The following is a 25,608-nucleotide window of genomic DNA, read 5'->3' as shown; positions in this document are numbered from 1 at the left end:
CATAGTTTACTTTACTTTTTTTTTTTTTTTTTTTTGAGATGGAGTTTTGCTCTTGTTGCCCAGGCTGGAATGCAATGGTGCGATCTCAGCTCATGCAACCTCCGCCTCCTGGGTTCAAGTGATTCTCCTGCCTCAGCCTCCCAAGTAGCTGGGATTACAGGCGCATGCCATCACACCCTGCTCATTTTTGTGTTTTTAGTAGAGACGGGGTTTAACCATGTCGGCCAGACTGGTCTCAAACTCCTGACCTCAGGTGATCCACCTGCCTCGGCCTCCCAAAGTGCTGGGATTACAGGCGTGAGCTACTGTGCCTTGCCAGAGTTTTCTTTTATCAAGTAGGAAAGGAAAAAAGCTAGAAACGAACATCTTGAGGACTAGCACAGGAGGAAGTTTTCTGAGGTCTTTGTGGAAGTTGGAAGGCAGTTCTTGGGAATAAGGCTCAGGTCTTGATGCCTAGTTCTCTCTACTCCTTAGGCCCTAGAGGGAGTCATCCTCTGGTTGTAGTAGGATGGTATTGCCATGTTTTGCCCAAATAGTTTGGCATTGTCTTTTTGTTACTGGGTAGCAGAGTTTTTTAGAACCTCTGGTGAAGGTAGTTTTCTTCACCAGCCATGTTGTCTGGATTGAGGCTAAGTGTAAATACCCAATTAACAGCAGTGAATAGGAATACATTGTATAGCAATAGAAGGCTAAGAAATAGTCCTTGGTTTTCTGGGGGTTGACCTCACTATCATAAGTGAATAACGTTGGTGGCAGAAGGGCAGAGCTCCAGTAAGATGTGTCAGTACAGGAAGCCTGGAAAGACCTTGGCAAGCCTGGAGTTGGGACAGATTGGAGTGTCTGCCTGCTCAGAAGTGTGAGCCATATGGAACACATCACACCTGTGCGACACAATCTGTCCTAGCTGCCCACTGTTTCCAAAACAGTGATTTTTCTGGTTTAGGTGAATTATACATTTAATACGTTGACGTGTGGCTACTGATGGTATAAAAACAATACCGAACATTTGGTTTTAGATTTAATTAACCACTTAGGGATGGGAGTAGCAAGCTCAGTTGCTTATGCTTTTAGGAGGAGCAAGCATGCACTCTTCCCATGATGTCTTAGGGCTTTTGGACATTTTCCCCAGGACTCTGAGAAATCCTGTATGAACTGAGTTTTTATTAGTCACCTGTTGTACATTAGGACATCTCATGCTTCTGCTTAACTCTTGCTGATTGGAAAGAACTTTGCAGTGTCTAGTACATAGTAGGCCCTTGGATGGTATTTTTAGAATTATTATTCCTCGTAAATTGGATGTAATCATTTTAGGATGCTCCATTTCCAGTTCTTATCATTCTTTCCCTTTGAATTTACATTGATCTGATGGGTATGAATTATAAATCAGTTCATATTCTTTGGCATAATGCTAAGAGTATTTATTTTAAAATGTTAATTCTCCTTTTTTTTCTGTTTTTCCAGTCTTGTTTTATCAACCTTGTTCATGTTGTTTGGTTCTCCTTGGCATAATTTTTGCCATTTTGAAGATATTTTTCTGAAGCTTCTAAGTATGTTGTTGGCAGGGGTGGTCTGGTGAGTGATGAGAGGTAGGAGGGTGATAGGGTGGTTCTAGGGAATATGCTATGAATTTCTGAAATAGGGTCTCAGATAGCTTCTCATCTCCCTAGTTGAGTCCCAAAGCTTAAGTCTTGTAAATAACTCTGTGAAAATAATTAATTGGGCAAATTGGAATATCTTTTTCACAGAGACATTAATTTAGATGCCTCCCACTACTTTTTGATGTGTCAGTTTCTCCACTCAACAGTTTGCTGTTCGGAAAACCCAGACCACTGGTGGTGTTAATCCTTGTTAGCAACACAGGAGGAGGTGGGGAGTGAAGGCACAAGGGTGATACTGTCAAGCCAGGGGAAGTTCCAGATTGTCATTGATTTTCTCTACCTTGTGATCACATTCGATTGAGTAATTGCAAGTTAGTTTGGGGCACTGTAAAATGAAATTATGTTAATTTTGACAGCTGGATAGTATAATAAGAATTTCTCTTTTATGTTTTCTATTAAACTCTTGAATTTTAATCTGCATGTATTTTTGTCTCTCCTCATTTAGGATTATAACTGGATAACTTACATTTTTGTAAATGCTTCAGTTAAAAGTAAGGAGGGATTGGTACAGATTAAGGATAAAAATGCTGCTGCTCGTGTTAGGTCTATCCTCTTATGTGAAATTTGGCCAATCTTCATAGCTTTGAATTCAGTTTATTACAGAGGCTGGGAATAGCCACAAATGAGTGTAATTGGGCTTTAATTTCATTTTAATGGATTGATTAATTCCTTGGAGTCCTGTTACTATTTCAGCTCACTCTGATACCTGGATGGTGGTACTGGATCCTATGAAGGCTGGAGGACCTTTCGAAGTGATGGCACAACAGACTTTGGAGAAAATGAACTTCACCCTGAGAGTTCGTGATGTCCTGTTTGGAGATGTCTGGCTCTGTAGTGGGCAGAGTAACATGCAGATGACTGTGCTACAGGTAATTTGGAGAGTCTCAGCAATAATACACAGTGTTGGTGATGAAGAAGGAAAAGAAGGAGGAATAAGGGGACAACAAGGAGAAACAGGGCTGTTTCTATTTAGTGAGTGCCATGAGCCAAGATCTGTTCTAAGTGCTTTGAATGAATTCATTAATTTGACTTAGCAATCTTTTTTTTTTTTTTTTTTTTGAGGCGGAGTCTCGCTCTGTCGCCCGGACTGGAGTGCAGTGGCCAGATCTCAGCTCACTGCAAGCTCTGCCTCCTGGGTTTACGCCATTCTCCTGCCTCAGCCTCCCGAGCAGCTGGGACTACAGGCGCCCACCACCTCGCCCGGCTAGTTTTGTATTTTAGTAGAGACGGGGTTTCACCGTGTTAGCCAGGATGGTCTTGATCTCCTGACCTCGTGATCTGCCCGTCTCGGCCTCCCAAAGTGCTGGGATTACAGGCTTGAGCCACCGCACCCGGCCGACTTAACAATCTTAAGAGATAAGTTATTGATTAAATTGGTAGTTATTGATTGGTGCTAATGTATTCTATATAGGTTAAGAACTTAGAGGGAGTATTGTTTTGTCTAGCACTTTCTCCAAAACTGAGGTTCTTCTCAAGCTGATTTTTATTTTCTTGCCTTTTTTTTTTGAGATGGAGTTTCTCTCTTGTTGCCCAGGCTAGAGTGCAATGGCGCGATCTCAGCTCACTGTAGCCTCCACCTCCTGGGTTCAAGCGATTCTCCTGCCTCAGCCTCCCGAGTAGCTGGGATTACAGGCATGCGCCACCATGCCCGGCTAATGTTTGTATTTTTAGTACAGATGGGGTTTCGCCATGTTGGCCAGGTTTGTCTCGAACTCCTGACCTTGGGTGATCCACCTGCCTCGGCCTCTCAAAGTGCTGAGATTACAGGCGTGAACCACTGAGCCCGGCCTGTTTTCTTGCCTTTTAGTCATTCCTTTGAGAAATATTAAATTTGAGATGTAAACTTGTGTAGAACTAGACCATGACCTCAATTCATCTCTTTTAGAAAAATTTATGAAATACAATACGTTCATATACTCTATGATTTATTGTTTTGTTTCTATTTCTTAGTTTTTTCTATTTTTTTCTTTTTGTAGTCTACTACAACATAATGCTACTAAAGTGATCTTATTCTGAACATATCTACTTCATTTCATCATTAGTTTTCTGATTTAGAATTTAAATTCTTGCATTGAAGTCTTCCTTACCAACATTTTATTTACTCTTATGTTCTGTCTTATTTATATATATGGAAGGCCCCCCCCCTTTTTTTTTAAGAGATAAGGTCCTTCTTTGTCACCCAGGCTGAAGTGCAGTGGCATGATCATAGCTCACTGCAGTGTAGAACTCCTGGGCTCAAGGGTTCCTCCTATCTCAGCCTCCTGGGTAGCTGGGATTACAGGTGTTAGCCACCATACCCAGCTGATTTTTTATTTTTTATAGAGCTAGGGTCTTGCTATGTTACCCATGCTGGGCTTTTTGAATTAAAATGTTTATTAAACTGAACTTTGACTGGACTCTCTTTTATCATAAGAGAGTGGGGGCAAAATCAAAGTTTTATTTCTCGATAGAAAGGATGGTTTTGTATAGAAGCAGAATTGCTGTTAACTCATTAAGGAAAACAGTGTTTTTCTTAATGCTGTAATTGCAGTTCCCTGTTTGCACAGAAAGGCATAGACCAGATCTGTTTGTATCTATATAGTCGCTTTCTCAACAGCAGTCTATGCCAGGGGATCCCATCCCATTTTCTGTCAAGCTAAATCAGATTTTGATTGTTAAGAGTAAACATATTTTTTCTGCCTAGAATTGACCCCTAAGCATCTTCTGTATAAAGCTAGGTCTCCAAGCTCTGGGATATAGGGGAACAGAAAAAAATTCCATCTGAAACATCCAAGTGTTAATATTTATTTTTTATTTTTGTTTAAATCATGCACTTAGTTTGCAAGATAACATTTTAGGTGCTGACAGTACCAAAAGCCAAGTTTCCAGTCTCTTAACAGTCTGTGGAACCTTATTTTTTGATTAAAAGGATGTTCTACATGGCTTCCCCTTTATTCCTTTTGCTCCTTTCCTCCTACAAACCCCTAACGCACACACATACATACATCACACACACACACACACACACACACACCCGCGAGTCTTTCTCCTTCCCTCCTTCCATGTGACTTCTCTGAGGAGGTAAGATTTCCACTATAACCTACCACTCTTCACATTCAAATCAAGGAAATGGCAGATTGTATGCCCATCTTGTTGTTAGGGTAAAGCGGAATTTTAAAATTGAGTGTTATTTATAACGCTGAGTGAGATGTTTATAAATGGAGAAGAGTCTAAATGTTCATCTGTCGCCTCCTAAGTCAGGGTAGGTCTTAAGACTTGGATATTTCTAGTTATGCTCAGAAAAAGATGGCCAATATCCATCAGGAAACCCATTTTTCAATATCTCAGAACTCCCCACATTCCTATTTTACAAATAGAGAAATTAAGATCCAGAAGAGAAGGGCTGGTACCACATTCCAACAAAAGATTCACAGGACTTATGAGGCTTTTTTTTAATAGTTATCCCCTCAATTTTAGAACTGCTACCATAGTAGAAGGTAAAATAACTTACAGAATTTCCAAATTCTTTTAAGTAAATAAAGTTTCTATCCTTCTGTGTGTGTGTGTGCACACAGACATTCACATACATGTTTTGCTCCCCCATGCAGACCCCATGCCAAGATTCTCTGAGGAAATAGATTCTTGACGTGTCTTCATTAATTCCAGAATGTGGTATAAAGGTTACAAAATGAACACCAGTGAGCAGCTGCTTTGATGGTGAACGGTCCAGTCCCTAGAGAGGCAGCAGTGCTCTCTCCCAGCCTCTGTGGCGTTAATGACTTCAAATACCTTGGTATTCATTTACATCCTCATTTAAATACTTGGTAGAAAAATAATTACACGGCGGTATTTGATGAGATGAAATCTGATCTCAGCAGATGGAGTAAGTCTTCCCCTTTCATCAGCAGGGGAACCAAGTGTCATTTAAATGAAAATCTTCCTGCGATCTCTTTATTCCTAAGTTTGCTGCCCATATCCCCGAGGAAATGCTTTCATCAAAAAGGCCTAGTCATTGGGAAAGGATACCAATTTCTGAAGTAATTGTCATTACATTGTCAGGTACAGAAGGAATGGTCCCTACCCCCATTTTTGTTGACACTCTCTGTGGCTCTCAAGTTTGGGCTTGAAATTACATGCAAATGTGAATTTGAAAATGGAAGTTTTCCAGTCAATGTTTTGGATCCAGTTCCGTGTGCTGGTGTCAATACAGGAGAATGCCAACCATTCTGACTCTATCGGTCTCACAGTACTCTACAGTGTTAGCAACGGGTCTAAAAGACAAGTAGCATGTTCTCCCATGCTGCCTCCCAAGCTGGCGTCTCACTGCGATGAGGCACTTGAGTTCCCAGTCAGTGCGGAAGCCAGTGTGGGTGGAGAGAATGAAAGCAGTTTCATCCACTGTTTCCATGGAAGCAACATAGGATCCTGAGTGCTTAGTGCAGAATTGAATTCCAAAGGAGGTGGCTTTTTACAGGTACTTGCTGCTGAAAAATAATTTCCCTGCCAGATACACTGTGAGTGCATTAACCTGTTCTTACTCCTTCGTGTTTACTTTACATTAACCTGCCAGGTATGATCCTGAACAAACAGGTCTGGATTTCCTTTGGAATTTTCTTGAGACCATAGGTAATCTGTCTTGAGAATGGGAAGACCAGTAACCCTGATAGCCTAGAGCTGCTCCTACCAAGGGAGCATTTCAGGTTGTGACTCCCACTGTGACCAAAAGAGCTATCTCATTTCCATCTGGCCGTCTTACTGGGCACAGCCGGCTCACTGGCAAGTCCAGAGAGATTCAAGGGGCAGCATCTTTCAGTGAAATGCACCATGGGACACCCGGCTGCTTCAGCGTTTCTCTTACGCTGTGGCTGGAGGGCCAGCTGTATTCTCTGCGGTGGGTGGGTGGGGGTGGAAAGCGAGCCAGCTGCACACTCTGTGACCAGTGGCCAATGGAACGTACCCAGCCTCCTGTGCCTCTCACTGCTGTGGCAGCCCCGACTCAGCTGGAGCACCTGCTCCCTGAGGCGAGCGGTAACTGGGCTTCCTGATGCTCCTGTTGGCCCTTTGTTTTGGGAGAAGCTGGGCCAGTCCAGGAGGATAGAAAGGACTCAAGAAGAAACACACAAATAAAAAAACAAAACAAAATATTTCTGATATATTTGTTTTAAAATAAAAAAATAACTGAAAAGTCAGGATGAGAGGAAATAGCACTTGTGCATAAGTTCATAAAGCAATGATGCTTTACTGGACTAACAAAGAAGAAACTGAGGCCAGGCGCGGTGGCTCACGCCTGTAATCCCGGCACTTTGGGAGGCCGAGGTAGGTGGATCACGACGTCAGGAGATCGAGACCATCCTGGCTAACACGGTGAAACCCTGTCTCTACTAAAAATACAAAAAATTAGCTGGGCATGGTGACAGGCGCCTATAGTCCCAGCTACTCGGGAGGCTGAGGCAGGAGAATGGCATGAACCCGGGAGGCAGAGCTTGCAGTGAGCCGAGATCGTGCCACTGCACTTTAGCCTGGGCAACAGAGCAAGACTCCAAAACCCTAAGCCACTCCTCTCATACTCTTGACAGTTGATGAGGTTTAATAAAGTGATTTGGGAAAACATGATTTATCTTTGGATGGACCCTTTTCTTTAATTCCTTGGGACTGTTCTGAGCTGTTACCCTGAACACCACCTTTCCAGTCTCCATGCCTCCCTTGCTTTTCTTTGGTGAATTACCAAGACTGAGATGAGGATACCGTCAGCCTGCAGTATCCACCAGTTCCACATGTGCAGATCCAACCAGCCATGGATAGAAAATATTTGAATAATTAAAATTAAAAGTGACAATACAACAATAAATAATACACATTGAAAAAACAATACATACGGGTTGAGTATCCCTTTTCTGAAGCTGCTTGAGATTGGAAGTGTTTTAGATTTCGGATTTTTTTTTGGATTTTGCAATATTTGCATAGACATAATGAGATATCTTGGGGACAGGACCTGAGTCTAAACCTGAAATTCATTTATGTTTCCTCTATACCTTATACACATAGCCTGAAGGTAATTTTGTACAATATTTTAAAATAATTTTGTGCATGAAACAAAATGTGTGTTATTTATGTGTGGAATTTTCTGCTTGTTGACATGTTGGCACACTAAAAATTTTGGATTTGGGGGCATTTTGGATTTTGGATTTTCAGATTAGGGTTGCTTAACATATATAACAAATATTTACATAGCATTTACATTGCATTAGGCATAAGTAATCTAGAGATGATTTAAAGTATATGGGAGGATGTTTGTAGGCTATAAACAAATATGCCATTTTATACAAGGGGCTTGAAAATCCTCAGATTTTGATGTGCTGGGGTTTGGTCGGGGGTGCGGGGGTGTGGTTCCTGGAACCAATGCCCTGTGGATACCAAGGATAACTGTATACGCATTTTGAGACTTATTCCAGTATGGTTCAGTTGTTCAACTATGTTTCAGTAGTTCAACAGTCATTTCTCAGCTGTGTTTCTTGTGAGCAGGCTTCTCTTGTGTTGTGTGGATTAGACAAATCTACCTCCCCACGGCCTTTTTGGTTCCACATAGTATCCTAAGCACCATTTTAAAAAGATGTTAATTGGTCTGGTTTTGTGTTATGAGATACTTTTTCAGAGTAGAAGTATTTTAGTTTCAAGGTATCAGAGTGTTGTAAGTGCTGGGCAATATTCTTTAGCCTAAGCTACCTCACAGCTCCTCTTGTCTAACATAGACCTGCTCCTTAAGATCACAGATTTCATTATGTTCCTACCCTCTTTGGGAACATGATTCATCATGGTCTCTTTTGGTAAAAGTGGATCAAGGTGATCCAGTCCAGCCCATTGATTTTGGTTTATTAATATGATCTCAGTATATTGAAGGCTTAGCAGCTCAGAGGATTGATGTTTACTAAGAGGTATCAGGCTAGATCACCACCAGCTAGGTTAAAGGATGTTTCCATTTCTTTTCCAGATATTTAATGCTACAAGGGAGTTGTCTAACACTGCTGCCTATCAGTCTGTCCGCATCCTCTCCGTCTCTCCCATTCAAGCAGAGCAGGAGCTGGAGGACCTTGTTGCGGTTGACTTGCAATGGTCTAAGCCCACCTCAGGTATGTGACAGCTTGAACGTACTGTCTCTTGTATAGTGGGTTAGTGCCCTAAGTGGATTCTGTAAGACTGAATTTGGTTCTTATATGTCTATTTATTATTACTCATGCCTTTTATTCCTTTCTTATTGACTCTTCATCCTTCCTGATGGTGACTATTTCAGGTTTGTTCCCAAGACTACCAACAGATCTTCCCTCTTGCTGTGGGGAAATGACTCTTCCTTCAACATCTTCAGTGAAAATATCGAGGCCCTTTGGCATGGGCTCTGCCAGCATCTCTCGCCAATGTCTTCACTCCAAATCCTCTCCTCTTTCTTCCCTTGTTTCTGTGTCTGTAGACAACTGACTGATCTCTTTTCAGGGCTAACTCTGATTTGGGTTCTCCTTTCTCCAGAGCCTTCTTTAATCCCTTAGACACTGTGGTTTTCCCTCCAGTCCATTCAGTGTGAGCTCTCCATTTCTTTTTTTTTTTTTGAGACGGAGTCTCAGTCTGTCACCCAGGCTGGAGTGCAGTGGTGAGATCTCAGCTCACCTGCAACCTCCGCCTCTGGGGTTCAAGTGATTCCCCTGTCTCAGCCTCCCCAGTAGGTGGGAGTACAGGTGTCCGCCACCACGCCCGGCTAAGTTTTGTATTTTTAGTACAGATGGGGTTTCACCATATTGGCCAGGCTGGTCTCGAACTCCTGACCTTGTGATCCACCCACTCCGGCCTCCCAAAGTGCTCGGATTACAGGCGTGAGCCACTGCACCCGGCCACTCTCCATTTCATGACTGCTTTGTGTCAGGATCTGTGCCAGGCCCCAGGAATATAGCAGTGACCAAACAGACACACAGTCCCTGCTCTCTGAGCTTAGCGTTTCTTTTATTCTCAAAACACGAAACAAAACAACAGTGAACATCGCAAACACCCTTCTCAGATGCTTCATCTTTCTCCTTTGCTTTGTTAAACCTTTCTAGAAGATCTTCTGTTTTCATTCTTTTCACTCTCTTTCCCTGTGTTCACTCTTCAGCCCTTTGTCACCTGGCTTCTGCTTCCACCCAACAATTTGTTCACCTTGATGTTACTATCGTTCTTTCAATGAGAAAACTAGAGACCTCTGCCACATTCGGCACTGGGGACCGCCCCCTTTAGAAACTGCATGTCCCTCCTTGCTTGCCTGGTGCTTTCTTTTCCTAGTTCTCCTCCTCTGTTGTCTCTGTCCCTTTTTCTTTGCTTCTTCATTCCCTTCCCTCAGAGGTGGTCCCTGTGTTCCCCCTGGACTTTTTTTTTCTCCTGTGCATGCTTTCCTTGGTGCTCAGATGCTCCTACATTTCCAAGTAGTAATTCACTTAACAAATATTTGAGTGCCTACTATGTGCTCAACACTGTTCTAAGTGCTGGGGATATCGTAGTGAGTAAAACAGGCCAGAATACCTGACCTCGTGGAGCTTACAGTCTAGTGTAAGGGAATACTGAAAGTGAATCATAAAATAAGTAAATTATAGACAAAGTATCGGATGCTATCCAGTCTTATACTATCTGAATTCTCTCTATAAAAGAGCTCAGGAACTGAATGGATTCGGGTAAATTTTTGGATGAATCTTTTGCTCTATGAACTCTTACTACATGGTATCCAAAACTCAGGACTCAATCACATTTGGATAATGTATTATGCCTTGCTATCTGAACTTGTTTTCACTTTGTGAAATCAGAAACTGAATGAATAAATGTGGATATCACAGGATAGGTTAATGGGTGACATGTGCTAATGAGACAAAAACAAATAAATATGTGAGGGAAGGGAGGCACTAGGAAGTGTTTGTGCTGGGATGGGGAAAGGCAGCATTTCAGTAGCAGCCTGAAAGAGGCGAGGCAATGCAGTTATCTAGGAAGGGCACAGAGGATCCATCTCTCCCACTTTGAGAATCTCTCCTGCCTGCTCTTCCCATACTTTTTTTTTTTTTTTTTTTTTGACAGAGTCTCACTCTGTTACCCAGACTAGAGTGCAGTGATGTGATCTTGGCTCACTGCAACCTCCACCTCCCAGGTTCAAGTGATTCTTCTGCCTCAGCCTCCCTAGTAGCGGGATTACAGGTGTGCCCCAACATGCCCAGCTAATATTTGTATTTTTAGTAGAGACGGGGTTTCACTATGTTGGCCAGGCTGGTCTGGAACTCCTAGCTTCAAGTGATCCATGATCTGTTTGCCTGAGACTCCCAAAGCGCTGGGATTACAGGCATGAGCCACTGCGCCCGGCCTCCCACCTCTTCTTCTGTTATCACATCACTGCTGCTGGGAAAGGTTTTCTGATTTTAAGGACTCTTATAATTAGATTGGAGCCACCTAGATGAGTCAGGACACTCTCCCCATCTCAAGGTCCCTAACCTTAATCATGTCTACAAAGTGCCTTTCACCATGCGAGGTAACACAGCCACAGGTTCCAGGGATGAGTGTGTGGACATCTTTGGGATCTTTTATCTTTCCGACACCCCACATTCTCATTCTCAAACATTTTCAAGTGGGTTTCCATTTTCTTTACTCCAAGATATGACTCCAACCTCCTCTCCAGTCTTATCTTCCACTGTTCTCTTTTATAATCTCTGCTCCAGCCAAATAATCTCAGAATATTTCCTATTCTGTGTGCCTTTTCACGTATTTTTTCTTCTGCCTAGAGTACCAGCTCTGTTTATTAAACTCCTGTTGATGGTTTAAGGCTTCCCCAGCTCTCTTATTCCCTCTTGTTTACCACTCCCCTCTACCTACTGTCAGTGAAACCACAGCCACCCTCAGTCAGTCAGCAAACACTGACTCTCCATCATGTCCTGGATGCTGGGGATACAGATGTGAATCAGGTGAAGTATCTGCTAATAGTGTAGTGAGCTAAGGGAAACACTGAGCAGATAGTTATTGCAAGGTCTAGTGATGGAGTGATGCACAGAGCATTGCGGAAGCGTGGTGTGGGGCGGGGAGGTCAGTCTTTATTAGGCCTTTTAGGGTCTGCCTGTCATTTGATATTCTTTCTTTGTGTTAAAACTCTTTAATACTTGTTTGTACTTCTTGAGGCACTTACCATCTTTTGCCATATATTTTATTCAACTAAATACTTGTCTTATTCTTTTTTTTTTGTTTTGTTTTGTTTTGAGACAGTCTTGCTCTATCACCCAGGCTGGAGTGCAGTGGCACCATCTTGGCTCACTGCAAGCTCTGCCTCCCAGGTTCAAGCGATTCTCCTGCCTCAGCCTCCTGAGTAGCTGGGATTACAGGCACGTGCCACCACGCTCAGCTAATTTTTTTGTATTTTTAGTAGAGATGGGGGTCTCACCATGTTGGTCAGGCTGGTCTCGAACTCCTGACCTTGTGATCCGCCTGCCTTAGCCTCCCAAAGTGCTGGGATTACAAGCATGAGCCACCATGCCCGGCCCTATTTGCCTTATTCTATCAACTATAAGACCTATGAGGAGAGGTTCCATGTATCTCTATATCACTTTCCTCACTGTCTCCCATCCATCTAGCAGTTCCTGACACATGGTAGCTGCTCAGTCCATTTTAATTCTTTTGGAATTGATTTGAACCTCACTATTGCACTGTTGACTTTTGGAGTGCCAGAGACTTAGCCATAGTCAGTCTTTAATAAACCTTGGGCTGAACTGATCCCATGCTTGTGTGTGCATGCATGCTCCCCTCCTCACCAGCTTTCTCCTAACATGAAATTGCTCACTCTTGCCTCTGTTGGTTACTGGGCAGTGTAATTGGATGAATGAGTTAGACTGTGCTGAGAATTTAAACGCTAGTTTTGGCTTCTGTTGCTTTCCCTTTGGGCCAAATTTCCCATCACTTATCTGTCCATGTTTTCTTTACCATAGCTATTTTTTTTTTTGACTTTTATTTTATTTTTTTTTTTTTGAGACGGAGTTTTGCTCTTGTCACCCAGGCTAGAGTGCAATGGCATCATCATGGCTCACCGCAACCTCCGCCTCCTAGGTTCAAGTGATTCTCCTGCCTCAGCCTCCTGAATAGCTGGGATTACAGTGCCCACCACCACGCCCAGCTAATTTTTGTATTTTTAGTAGAGATGGGATTTCACCATATTGGCCGGGCTGGTCTCGAACTCCTGACCTCAGATGATCCATCCGCCTCGTTCTCTCAAAGTGCTGGGATTATAGGTATGAGCCACCGTGCCCAGCCTCTTTACCACAGCTATAAAATTGGGTATAAAGCCACCCAGAAAAAAAAAAATACACATTTCTTCTTAAGTTGCCCCTGCTTGCTTTTCCCTTCCACAGAGCTCAGTGGGAATGAGTGGCTGAGTAAGAGGGGACACATAAAAGAGAGTAGCATGGGGACGTGATGGCCTTCCCACCTCTCACCTATTTGAGGGAGAGCATTGATTATCTGAGAGTCTGTGGATCCTGTAAGTGATGGGAAGCACAGGGAAGTCTATTGCCTAGCCAGAGAGTTTTAACTTCCATGTTATGTAAGTGAATTATTTATACTCAGACTGAGAGCAAAATCGCTACCATATCTGCCTCTCTCCCAGGCAGAGAGTGCTATCTCCTTGTTATGAGAACAAGCGTTTTGAGCAACTGAAAAAACATGAAGACAGATAAAAGGAAACTATCACTAAGGTTACAGTTTTCTCCCTTGGAAAAGATTCTCCTTAGGGAAGGTTTGGAAGAGATAATAGTGTTCAGACCAGCATATTGGTCTTGATTTTGTATCTTCTCTGTGCCTCTCAATCTTATCCTACTTTTGAAAGTCTTAGAAAAGAACAGAAGAGTGACCTCTGCCCACCCTTCTCACCTAGACCCACCTAGCAGCTGCAGTTTGTATCCATCGACCTTTCTCTGGCTCTTTTTCTTTAACCATTTCTCTGAACAGAAAACTTAGGCCACGGATATTTCAAGTACATGTCAGCAGTGTGCTGGCTCTTTGGGCGTCACCTGTATGACAGTCTGCAGTATCCCATCGGGCTGATCGCCTCCAGCTGGGGCGGGACACCCATTGAAGCCTGGTCATCTGGACGGTCACTGAAAGCCTGTGGGGTTCCTAAACAAGGGTAAGACAGCATTCTCCAGTCTGAGAAAGAGCCTACCAGGGAATTATGTAAGAGAGAGGGTCATGGTCCTCTGTGGGGAGTTAAGGATATGTTGAATGTCCCCATATGTGTCGAATGTATGTAATTTATTCATGCACAGGGAAAGCATTATTCTCACTGTCATTGCCACCACAATCATTTGAGAACATGTAAACAAATTATCTTTTTCCCTAATAATAGTAATAGCTAGTGGTTACTGAAAGCTTTTTATATGCCAGACACTGTGCTAAGCACTTTATATATATTAATTATTAATATTTTGAATATATATTATTATATATTAATATAGTGAAGTGTAGACATTAGAGACCATGGGCGAAGACACTAAATTTCAGAGAGATTTAGTAACTTGCTCATGGGCGTGACTAGTAAGTGGCAAGTCTGGCTTCAAGGTCTGTGCCCCTCACCATTGTGCTGTATTGCCTAGAAGAATAAACAATCCAACGGGAAGAACAAATGTTGTAAACACATATTCAAAGAAATGTATCAGTACACTGACTGTGAACACCCGCTTAGGAAAGGCTGGATCAGGAAGAATACTTGGGGAGGGAAAGGGCTAGCGAATACAAATCCTGATACTAACATCGATGTGGAGATGAGCAGCCTGTGACCTGCTTTCCCGGACCATGTCTCATTCACACTGGGAAGGCCTGTGGGAGGAGGATGGGCTTGAGCTCTTGGTACAGTTTGGGTAAAAGCTTGCCTGTGGGGGAGTGAAGATATTCAACTTGGAACAGGAAGAATGGCCTGCAGTAGAGTAGGAGTGAGCGTTAGACCAGCTCTCTGGGGGTGGAAGGGATAATCCTGAGGGTGTGGGGATGTGGGCTTCTCACACGCAGCAGCTACAGGATAAATTCATATAAATATTCCACAGAGAAATTTGAGAATGTGTTCAGAGCCTTAAAAAAGATGGCCTTTGCCACAGCAGTTTCATTTCTGGGAATTTATCTTATGGATATAGTTAAGCATATATGCAATGACTTAGCTATAAGGAAGAGAATCCTGGCATTGCTTATAAAAGCAAAAAGTTTAAAACAACCTAAATGTCTGTCCATTAAATGAAGGTTTATTTAATAAAAGTTAAGTAAATTGGCCGGGCGCGGTGGCTCAAGCCTGTAATCCCAGCACTTTGAGAGGCCGAGATGGGCGGATCATGAGGTCAGGAGATCGAGACCATCCTGGCTAATACGGTGAAACCCCGTCTCTACTAAAAAAAAAAAAATACAAAAAACTAGCCGGGCGACGAGGCGGGCGCCTGTAGTCCCAGCTACTCGGGAGGCTGAGACAGGAGAATGGCGTGAACGCGGGAGGCGGAGCTTGCAGTGAGCTGAGAGCCGGCCACTGCACTCCAGCCTGGGCGGCAGAGCAAGACTCCGTCTCAAAAAAAAAAAAAAAGTTAAGTAAATTTATTGCTCCCCCCCTCCATGTGAGATACTCAACAATAAAACACTCCTTCTCTGTGGCTTTAATTGCCTTAGAAATTACCTTTAATTACCATAGAGAGCTGACCGTACACTTATTTTGGGAATAACCTGGAGGTGAAATTCAGAGAATATTCACATGTTTTCAAGAGAAAGAGTTTCCATTCAATTTTAATTCTGTGTTGCTTTCATCAGAAGTTTGCCACAAGTGAAAGTGGATAGATGCCCAATTAGGGACCCTTATGTGATCAATCACTGGCTCTCTGGTGACACTTGTGCATCGTATGATTTCAGGTCCGTTCCATATAATTCTGTCACTGGTCCCAGTAAGCACTCTGTCCTCTGGAATGCCATGATCCATCCACTGCGCAATATGACTCTGAAAGGGGTGGTGTGGTACCAGGGTAAGTGTTCAGTGTACTCTTTCTCCATTGTATCAGATAGCGTTTGCTGTGTAACACAGCACTCTAGAATGTAGTGGCTTAAAGCAACAATCACTTTATAATTTTATTCAGCTCACTGTTCTATGGGTTAGCAGGTAATTTTTATGTCTGGGCTGCTTCAGCTAATTCCTGCTTGGACCTCTTATGTGTCTTTGCCCACCTGGCAGATTGTCTGCTGACTGGATGACCTAGGATGGTCTCTCCCTAGATGTATTGTCTGGGGGCTGTTGCAACATCGTTCTGAGGTGGCCTCTTATCCTTTAGCAAGCCAGTATAGACTCATTTGTTGTTTATATAATACTCTCAGGATTCCAGGGTCATCAGGATTGGGCAGACCCCAAACTTGAAGTACTTTTCAAGCCTCTGCTTGTATCACATTTGCTGATGCCCCATTGGCTGGAAAAAGGCCAGTCCAGAGAGACCGTGGGAAGACCACTACCTCAGGGCATGGATAGAGGGAGGAGAGGAATGTGCGGTCATTTTTGCAGTCTACTCCAAACTCCCCTTACAATTTGGACTGTTTTTAGGGGAGTCCAATATAAATTATAACACGGACCTGTACAATTGCACATTCCCTGCACTCATCGAAGACTGGCGCGAGACCTTCCACCGTGGTTCCCAGGGGCAGACAGAGCGTTTCTTCCCATTTGGATTTGTCCAGGTACGATGTGGGTAAAGGCTTCTCTGTCCATGTCAACACCTGTTCCTGCGTTGAGAGGAAGATGTTTATGGGCATTGGTGTGGGGATGTGCTATCCAGATCTCTTTCCTGGAGTTCATCTTCCTTTTTCGCCCTCATAACGTGCTGGTCAAGAACTGAATGTAAGGCTTACTTCATCGCAGTTCACTGATAGGACAATTAAATCTTCAAAACAGTTGATAAGTAACTAATATTTCTTTTTTTTTTTTTTTTTTTTTGAGACGGAGTCTCGCTCGATTGCCCGGGCTGGAGTGCAGTGGCCGGATCTCAGCTCACTGCAAGCTCCGCCTCCCGGGTTCACGCCATTCTCCTGCCTCAGCCTCCCGAGTAGCTGGGACTACAGGCGCCCGCCACCTTGCCCGGCTAGTTTTTTTTGTATTTTTTAGTAGAGACGGGGTTTCACCGTGTTAGCCAGGATGGTCTCGATCTCCTGACCTTGTGATCCACCCGTCTCGGCCTCCCAAAGTGCTGGGATTACAGGCTGGAGCCACTGCGCCCGGCCAAGTAACTAATATTTCTTATTAAAAAAGGATTACAGTTTCATTGAGGAAATATTAAAAGATAAGCAAAAAAGAAGGTAAAACATTGATAATGTTCCAATCCAGAAATAAGCAGCTCTCTTCTGCTCATTAATTTTTGAAATAGATCTGTACTATATCTTGCATTTTTCTCTTTAAGTAATATTTCAATTAGAGATAAGTAGTAAACACTTTTTTCATGTCAATAAATATTAATCTTCGATGCAGTTTGTAATGATTGTAGAGTCTGAAATATGGTTATATTGTAGTTTATTTCACTAGCTCTCTATAGATTGGGCATTTAGGTTATTTTAAACATTTTGCTTTAATAAGCTTTGGCATGTTTATTTTCCTTGTTGCTCATTGCATATATGCTTGATTATTTCCGTAAGGTAAATACCAGAAATGAAATTTCTGGGTCAAAAGGTACACCTTGATAAGGCTTTGAACATGTCCCCAGATTTCTCTGTAGAAATTCATGAATTTGTATGAATTGACACTCTTAGCAACTGTCTGTGAGAACGTCCACTTCTCCACCCCTTCCCAGCTTGGTGTTATCCCTTCCACTCCCTGGGATCCACCATGCTCTCTCACTCCCAGGCCATTGCCTTGCTCCTTACCTTCCATACTTTCCTAGTTAACTTTAATCATCCTTTAGGTCTCAGCCTACATATTAGTTAGGAAGCCTTCTGTGACTGTCCAGAGTCTGGGTGAGATGTTACCTTTCTCTTTTTATTTGCATGAGGTTGCCTGTGTGACTACATTTTTCCGGGTCACACTTATATCCCCAGTACGCGTGTAGTTGATTGGCACTCATTAAATAGTGGCTTAACACGTGAATGAAAAAAGATAGCAAGAGAAACCATACATTTAATTAGAGATAACTAGTTAGAAAGATTCTGCTTTCAGCCTTGTATAAAAAGAATAAACATATTTGATCAAGTTCATAATTGCCTAGCCTCCACATGTTCATATGACCTACACTTTTAGCAGGGTGGTAGTGCTGGTTTTTCTAGAACATAAGAAATCACACAAGTAAGATGATATAAAAACAATGCCCATCTTACAACATGACAACAGAGTAGGCTTTACTGTGTAAATGGGACATCCATGGTCCCAGACACCTACCTCTGCACGCCCCACAGATGCCTTCTCACCCATCCTCCCAACTCCCCTACCTTGTCCTTTTCACTGTACCTTTTTTTGAATATTTGTATAGACCTTTTCACTTAAAAGACCTTTATGATTATTTTCTTTCTTCTTTCCTACATTTGTCCTGACTTTGAAATGAGATTATTCTGCTCATTATTTTCAAAGTAGCAGCTCCTGTCACCAGTTCTGCATCCCTGTTGGTGGAAACTACACTTGGGCCTTGAAAGTACTTTTTTCTCCCTTGGCCTGTGCACGTGGTGATTTGAGTATGACTTTAGCCAACTCAAACCAAAAGTATGTGTCAAATGCTTATTATATGCTGTGAATCTTGTGAGGTGCTAGAAATATAGCAATCAGGCCGGGCGTGGTGGCTCACGCTTATAATCCCAGCACTCTGGGAGGCTGAGGCGAGCGGATCACCTGAGGTCGGGAGTTTGAGACCAGCCTGACCAACATGGAGAAGCCCCATCTCTACTAAAAAAACAAAATTCGTCGGGCGTGGTGGCGCATCCCTGTAATCCCAGCTACTCTGGAGGCTGAGGCAGGAGAATCGCTTGAACCCAGGAGGCGGAGGTTGTGGTGAGCATTGCACTCCAGCCTGGGCAATAAGAGCAAAACTCCGTCTCAAAAAAAAAAAAAAAAAAAGAAAAAAAGAAAAAAGAAATATAGCAACCGGAAAGACCTGGTCCTTGTACTTATGCCTTACAATTTAGTGAAAGTCCCTTAATCTCCAGGCTTTCACTTTATTATCGCCAACAAAAACATGCTGGTTACTAGCGGAAGTCTGGAAATATAAACATATCCCTTCGAAGGGAAATACCCAGCATGACAACATAATGGTTCGGACTGAGTCTGCGCGAGACTAACTGCATTCAGATGCTAGCTCTGACACTTCTGGAGCTACATGATTTTGAACACGATATTGAACTTTTGTTATTTTAAATATTGAGTGAGTTCATCCATGTAAAGCCTGGAATATACCAGATAATGTTAGTGTTGAATATTGTTGATAGAGAAATCAGAAGATGTGGAGGGACAGTTGGTCTGTAAGGAAAGAGGAACTGGCTTCATTGAAGTGCTAAGAGTGAAATGATGGTTGCAGTGACTAGAGTACAGCTAGAGATGGAGGATGTGAGCTCCATGGAGAGACCAGGGCTGGACACGTGTATCCCAGACTGGTTAGTAGAAAGGCCACCTGGAACCTGAGAGAGAAAGAACAGGAGGCTAGGGGCTGGAGTCCCAGGGAGTGTGGTTTTTAAACCGGGATTTGGAGGAACCGTTGAACATACCACAAACTGCAGCATGTTATTTGTGAGCGTGGCCAGCTTTATATTCTTTGGCTGGTCTACGCCTTTATTAGCCGCAGTATTTCTGCCACCCACTGTGGGAGACCGATTAGTGCCCCCCTGTATCTCAGATTAGGAAAACTGGAATTTCATTTGGGTGTGGAGTACGCCGGTGCCCCCATGTGGCGAATTTATAGTAGTGCAGTCAATGAAAGAGTGAATTGCTGCAAGAATTCTCAGCAAACTGCCATTTTGAGAAAATTCCCTTGGCTTGAGGGGCTGTTACTAGCATTGCTCCCTGTTGAGCATCAGGCTAGTTTTTTACCACAGTTCTTTCCTGTGACTTGTTACTGTGATCTTCATTATGACCCTGGCTGGCGCACGTGGTTCCACTTTGTCTTCTGGGTGTTGTGTGGAAGAAGTAGGGTGACTTAATAGATTTTTTATTCCCATTTTCTAGTCTTCATGAGATTCCACTATGAGGCTTCAGCGGCACCTTTTATCATTTCCTGTGTTAAAGCTGATTTGCCTAAGAGAATTTTAATAAGATAATTGGAAATGGCCTATTAGTTCCATATCATATCCAAGGCTCCTTTCTGTTGCTATTGCAACCTCTCCGTGTTCTCCTGATGATTTTCTCATCTTCCTGGAGCAACTCAGAGAGCAGAAAATATCCTCTATTCAAAGTTGCATTTGGCCACATTCGTAGGGATGATGTCAGGTATTTTCTGGGCTGTGTGAGTAATAAGGCTGGGTGGAACAGTCTGTGTAAAACGCAGTCCTCTGATGGGGTCAGACATTTTGAAATGAAGTCAAAAAAAACAATGTTGTTGCTGGCCCAGACTGCTTCCCAGTTTGTGGTTTGACTTACAGTTAGATCATGGTTTGTAAAAGAGAGATAATAGGTTGATGCCTCTCATTGGCTGGAACTGGTGCTAAGAATAAGATGCTATCTAAATCAAAGGACAGGGTGATCCGAGTAAACATCAGAAAAAGAAGGAAGAAATAGTTGGACTGCATGTATCATAGTAATAGTAAAGATTTTTTCTGGGAGCCTCTGTGTTTTGTAGGAGTAGGAGTATATCAACTTTCCGTTTAGATGAAAACAAATCCTGTTAACTCACTCTGCATTCAGAATCTGACCACTTCTCACTACCTTTACTCTTCCTACGCTAGTCTAAGCCACCATCATCTCTCCCTTGAATTAGTGCCTCCTAACTGGTCTTCTTCCTGCTTCTACCTTTTTTTCTCCTCCTTTAGGATATTCTCAATATATCAAAGTGACCCTCTGAAGTGTAAGTCAGGTCGGAAGGCTCCAGTGGGTCTCCATGTGCTGAGGTCAGCAAGGCCATACATGACGTGCCCCCTGCCTGCATTACCCGCCGACCTCACCTCTTAATTCTCTCTGCCTTGCGTATGCCACTCCAGCCACACTAGCTGCCTTACTTTTCTTTAAGCACGCTAGGCATACTACCATCCGGGGGCCTGCCATTTTCTTTTCCATTCTGCCTGGAAAATTCTTTTCCCGCTATTTTAGTTTTCTATTGCTGAGCAAGAAATGACTGCGTATTTTGCAGCTTAAAACAATACAACACACATTTATTATCTCAGTTTCTGTGGGTGAGATGTCTGGGCCTGCATGGCTCAGCTGGATCTTCTGCTGAGGGTGGAAGTGAAGGTGTCAGACAGAGTTGGGGTCTCATCTGAGGCTTGGAGTTCTCCTCCAAGCTCATGTGGTTGTCGGCGTAATTCACCTCCTTGAAGCTGTAGAACTCCTGGCAGCTTACTTCTTGATGCCAGCAGGGGAGGGGGCTGGCTTCTAGACCCTCTTTGAAAGGACTCACCTGATTAGTCTGGCTAACCATGGTACTCTCCCTTTTGATGAACGTGAAGTCAGCTGACTGGGGACCTTACTTGTAACATCTACAAAATCCCTTCACTTTTGCCATATACAACATAATCACAGGAGTGATATCCCATTACCTTTGCCATAGCCTATTAGTTAGAATCAAGTTACGAGTTCCCCCTAACACAAAGAAGAGAGGATTGTATAAGGATGTGGCTCCCTGTGGGTCATCTGCCTAACATACCCGGATATCCTCATAACTTCTCGCATCTCCTTCTAGTGTTTGTTTAACTCTGACACTCTCTCCTCCTTCCCTATTGTATTTTTCTCCAGTGCACTTGTCACTTTCTCATAGGATATGTAGTTTACAGATCTATCTTGTTATTCGATATCTCTCTGCACTAGAGTATAAGAATGGGAAGGGATTCTTGTGTTTTGTTCACTGCTCTATCTCCTAGGCCGGTATTAGTGCATGACACAGAGTAGGTGCTCAGTAAATATTTGTTAAAAGCATGAATAAATAAATGAGCTGACTGATAATACATGAGCTGTGGATCCTTCACAGGCTCTTTCTGGAACAATATTATTCCCCACATATTCTGGTGCTACTTGGATGCCTGAGATGCCACACAGTTAATTCAGATGCCGTGGCTTCCAAATGATGGATTTTACCCTTTCTTTTGTGCCCCACATCCAGTTGGTTGACTGGTTTTGTCAGTTATTATTATTTCTCATCATCCCATTCCACTACTATCTCTGTAGATTAGACCTTTGTTTTTGTGTCTAGAATATTATAATAGCTGCTTAACTAATCAGTCTCTCTGTGTTAAGTCCTTTATTTTTATTTTTTTTATTTATTTTTTATTTTTTTTAGATGGAGTCTCGCCCTCTTGCCCAGGCTGGAGTGCAGTGGCACAATCTTGGCTCACTGCAACCTCTACCTCCCAGGTTCAAGTGATTCTCCTGCCTCAGCCTCCCAAGTAGCTGGGATTACATGCATCTGCCACCACTCCCAGCTAATTTTTTGTATTTTTAATAGAGATGGGGTTTCACCATGTTGGCCAGGCTGGTCTTGAACTCCTGCCCTCAGGTGATCCACCTGCCTCGGCCTCCCAAAGTGGTGGGATTATAAGCGTGAGCCGCCATGCCCGGCCTTATTTTGTTTTTTGTCAGAGTCATTTGTATGATCACTAGAACAATCTTTTGAAATGGTCCTTTGATCATGTCAATAATTTCAGTAGCTCTGTAATTTCTTAATTGAGGTGAAATTCATATAACATGCAATTGACCATTTAAAAGTGTTGAGTTCGGTAGCATTTTAGCACATTCACAATGTTTGCTGCTGTCACCTCTACAGTAGTTCCTTACTGCTTAATACGAAAGTATCAACTATACAAACACTTGCCTTGCTGTCTTTCCAACTTTGTCTTTCCTTCACAAATCCTCCAGTCCAGCTGGATTGCCCTTCTCTCAGAACGACCATTCTCCTCCCCACCTTTGCATCTTACATGCTTCTAACATGTGAAGTGTGAGCAGTACTGCCTGGAGTGACTCCTCATATTTTTGGTGCCCATTTAATTTGTTTTTATGGATTCTGAGGCCACGTTTTCCTATAATAATAATCTTTGCCTGTTCTAAATGTTTAGTACTTGCTGTCTGTGGCACTGATTTAACATTTAATCCATACTATTTTATATGTTTATGAAACATAAACCCATTAAACCCTTATGTTTATTTCTTATGTGTAGGTCTGTCCTCCTCAACAAAGCTGTAAAGTACTTGTACCAGTTAGCTACTGCTGTGTAACAAACTACCTCAAAACCCCCTGGCCTAAAATAGCCTTTCTTGTATAGGTAGCTCTTACTTGGGGAGCTGCGGTTTGGGTGATTTGGCTAAGCTGCAGATCTTTAGGCTCTTTCAGACCACTGTGGGTCAGCAGGGGAGCTCTTGTCCTTCTCCAGAAGCTCTTGTCCTTCTCCAGGGAGCAGCAGGCTAGCCCAGGCACGTCCTTCTTATGGCAATAGCAGCAGTGCAGTGAGCAAGTGAAGCCATGTGGGGTCTCTTGAGGCCTAGGCTAGGAAGTGACACACCATAATTTCTGCTCTGTCTATTGGTCAAAGCAAACCACATGGCTGAACTTAGAATCAAGGGGTTGGGAAACATACTTGTCCTGTTAACAGGAGGAACTGCAAAGCCACATGGCAAGAGGGTGTGGATACAGGAAGGAGTGAAGAATTGGGGTCTTGGATGCAATTTAGCACGTGCTCGAGAGATTTTTCTGTGCTTCCCTACAGTGCCTAGCCCTGTCTTGTATACAGATGTATCAGTTATCTATTGCTTTGTAACAAGCTATCCCAAAACGTAGGGGCTTAAACCATCAGCCATATTTTTTGCTCATGATTCCTTGGGTTGGCCAGGGTGGGGCTCACTTGGGATGGCTCACTTCTGCCCTGTGTGATACCAGCCAGGTTTGCTTATGTGGCTGCAATTTGAACTGGAGGATCCAGAAATCCATATGACTGGCCCCTTATCTGTGATTGCTGGAACACTAGAGCCTGTCTTTCTATGATCTTTCCATTTCCAAGGCCCCTCTCACTCCATAATCTCTCCAGCAGGGTAACTGGACAGTGTTTACATGACCAGCTCAGGGTTTCAAGAGAACGAAATCAGAAGGCAAGGCCTCATAAGGCCAACACTCAGGAGCTGTACAACATCATTTCTCCTGCATTCTATGGGTCAAAGCAAATCCCAGATTCAAAGGGAAGAGAAACAGACCCCGCTGCCGAGGTGTGGCCAAGTTGCATTGCAAGAGGGCACATGGGATGAGAGGGACTGTTGCAGCTGTCTGTGGAAAGACACTGCCACAACAGTAAGAATTTCAGTAAATACCTGTTGAATGAGCATTTAAATGCAATGAGAGAAGCAGAAGCAGAGTCTGCCAGTGAAAAAGACTCCAGTTTGGGATTCTGATGCAATAAAATTAACAATGTCTCTGCTTTCTAGTTATCTTCAGATTTGTCTAAGAAGAGCTCAGACGATGGATTTCCCCAGATCCGTTGGCATCAAACAGCAGACTTTGGCTATGTCCCCAACCCAAAGATGCCCAATACTTTCATGGCCGTAGCTATGGACCTCTGTGATAGAGACTCGCCTTTTGGCAGGTATGATTGCTTCCTGGGCTTTGCATGAACAGTGTGTGTTCTTTGTAGTCTTTCACTCTGATGTTCACAGGTGAGGGGCAGATTAGACTGAGGATTGGCACTTGGAATCACGTGTGCTGGGATGTGTTGCAGATGTTTGCTGCAGTAACAACAACAAACATCTCAGTTCTTTGATGCACCAAAAGTTTATTTCTTGCTCACTGTCTATGTGAAAAGGTCAACAGAGACTTTGCTCACTGTAATCATTCACAGACCCACAGCAATAGATGCTCTAAGTTGACCTGTGCTTCCACAGTCATCTTAAAGTCTCATACTGGCAATTCAGTGCTTTCACACAAGTCATTTCTGCTCACATTGCACCGGCCGAACCAAGTCATAAGGCTATGGCTAACTTCAGTGACAGCAGAAATGGAATTCCAGCACTCCTCTGGCCGCAGAGGAGGAATACTGGGGTATCTGTGATCAGCCCCAGGGAACACCGCACAGTAACGGTAGGATGTGAGGGGATTTCACATAGGAAATAGACTCCAACACACAGTGTCTGGATTATAGGAGGAACTTGATTGATTTATTGAATAAATGCATAAAAGCTCTAGGGAACCAAATAATGAACAGTTTATTCAGAAGAAACCTGACTTTTAGTGGTTAGGAACAATCTTGAGTTAGTTCTCTTAGGTTAGTTCTGGTATCTTTCCTTCCTCCATGTCTCCCTCCCTCCTCCCATCCCTCCCTTTATTCCTTCCTTCCAAGCCATCTATTGTTTCAAGGTTTCCAACCCATAGAAGGCCCAGAGCTCCATCTATGGCTACCATTCACCATTTCCCTTAAGCTGACTAGCCACTGATCACGGAGTTCAGTCAGCTTTATTCTTACTTTCATAAAGGGTGCTTTGCATAATCCTCCTTTTTAAAAAAATGTGGTTATGGTTGAGTTTAAACCCAAAGTTCTCTACTTGTTCCTCATCCTGTAGCATCCACCCGCGAGATAAACAGACTGTGGCTTATCGGCTGCACCTGGGGGCCCGTGCTCTGGCTTATGGTGAGAAGAACTTGACCTTTGAAGGACCGCTACCTGAGACGGTAGAACTCTTGGCTCACGAGGGGCTGCTCAATCTTACATATTACCAGCAAATCCAGGTGCAGAAAAGGGACAACAAGATATTTGAGGTGAGAAGAACAGCAGAATAAACAGGGGTTCATTTTGTGGTGGCGTCAGGATTTCCTCCACACTGAGGCCATCTCTTTTG

At 43.2% G+C, this 25,608-nt stretch overlaps 1 protein-coding gene across 1 annotated transcript in view; it reads left to right on the top strand.

Moving 5' to 3' along the window:
• Positions 1–25,608, top strand: part of SIAE (sialic acid acetylesterase) — a 38,216-nt gene that overhangs the window by 10,958 nt on the left and 1,650 nt on the right. The window contains exons 3-9 of the mRNA XM_017853854.1: positions 2,352–2,527; positions 8,626–8,764; positions 13,620–13,797; positions 15,552–15,661; positions 16,228–16,361; positions 24,205–24,362; positions 25,333–25,528. Coding sequence (XP_017709343.1) covers positions 2,352–2,527; positions 8,626–8,764; positions 13,620–13,797; positions 15,552–15,661; positions 16,228–16,361; positions 24,205–24,362; positions 25,333–25,528 — 1,091 coding nt within the window. The remainder of the gene's footprint in view (positions 1–2,351; positions 2,528–8,625; positions 8,765–13,619; positions 13,798–15,551; positions 15,662–16,227; positions 16,362–24,204; positions 24,363–25,332; positions 25,529–25,608) is intronic.

This window comes from Rhinopithecus bieti, unplaced genomic scaffold (genome assembly GCF_001698545.2).
Source record: "Rhinopithecus bieti isolate Rb0 unplaced genomic scaffold, ASM169854v2 scaffold_37463, whole genome shotgun sequence".
Lineage (NCBI taxonomy): Eukaryota > Metazoa > Chordata > Mammalia > Primates > Cercopithecidae > Rhinopithecus > Rhinopithecus bieti.
This window is presented reverse-complemented; position numbering and strand designations above follow the sequence as displayed.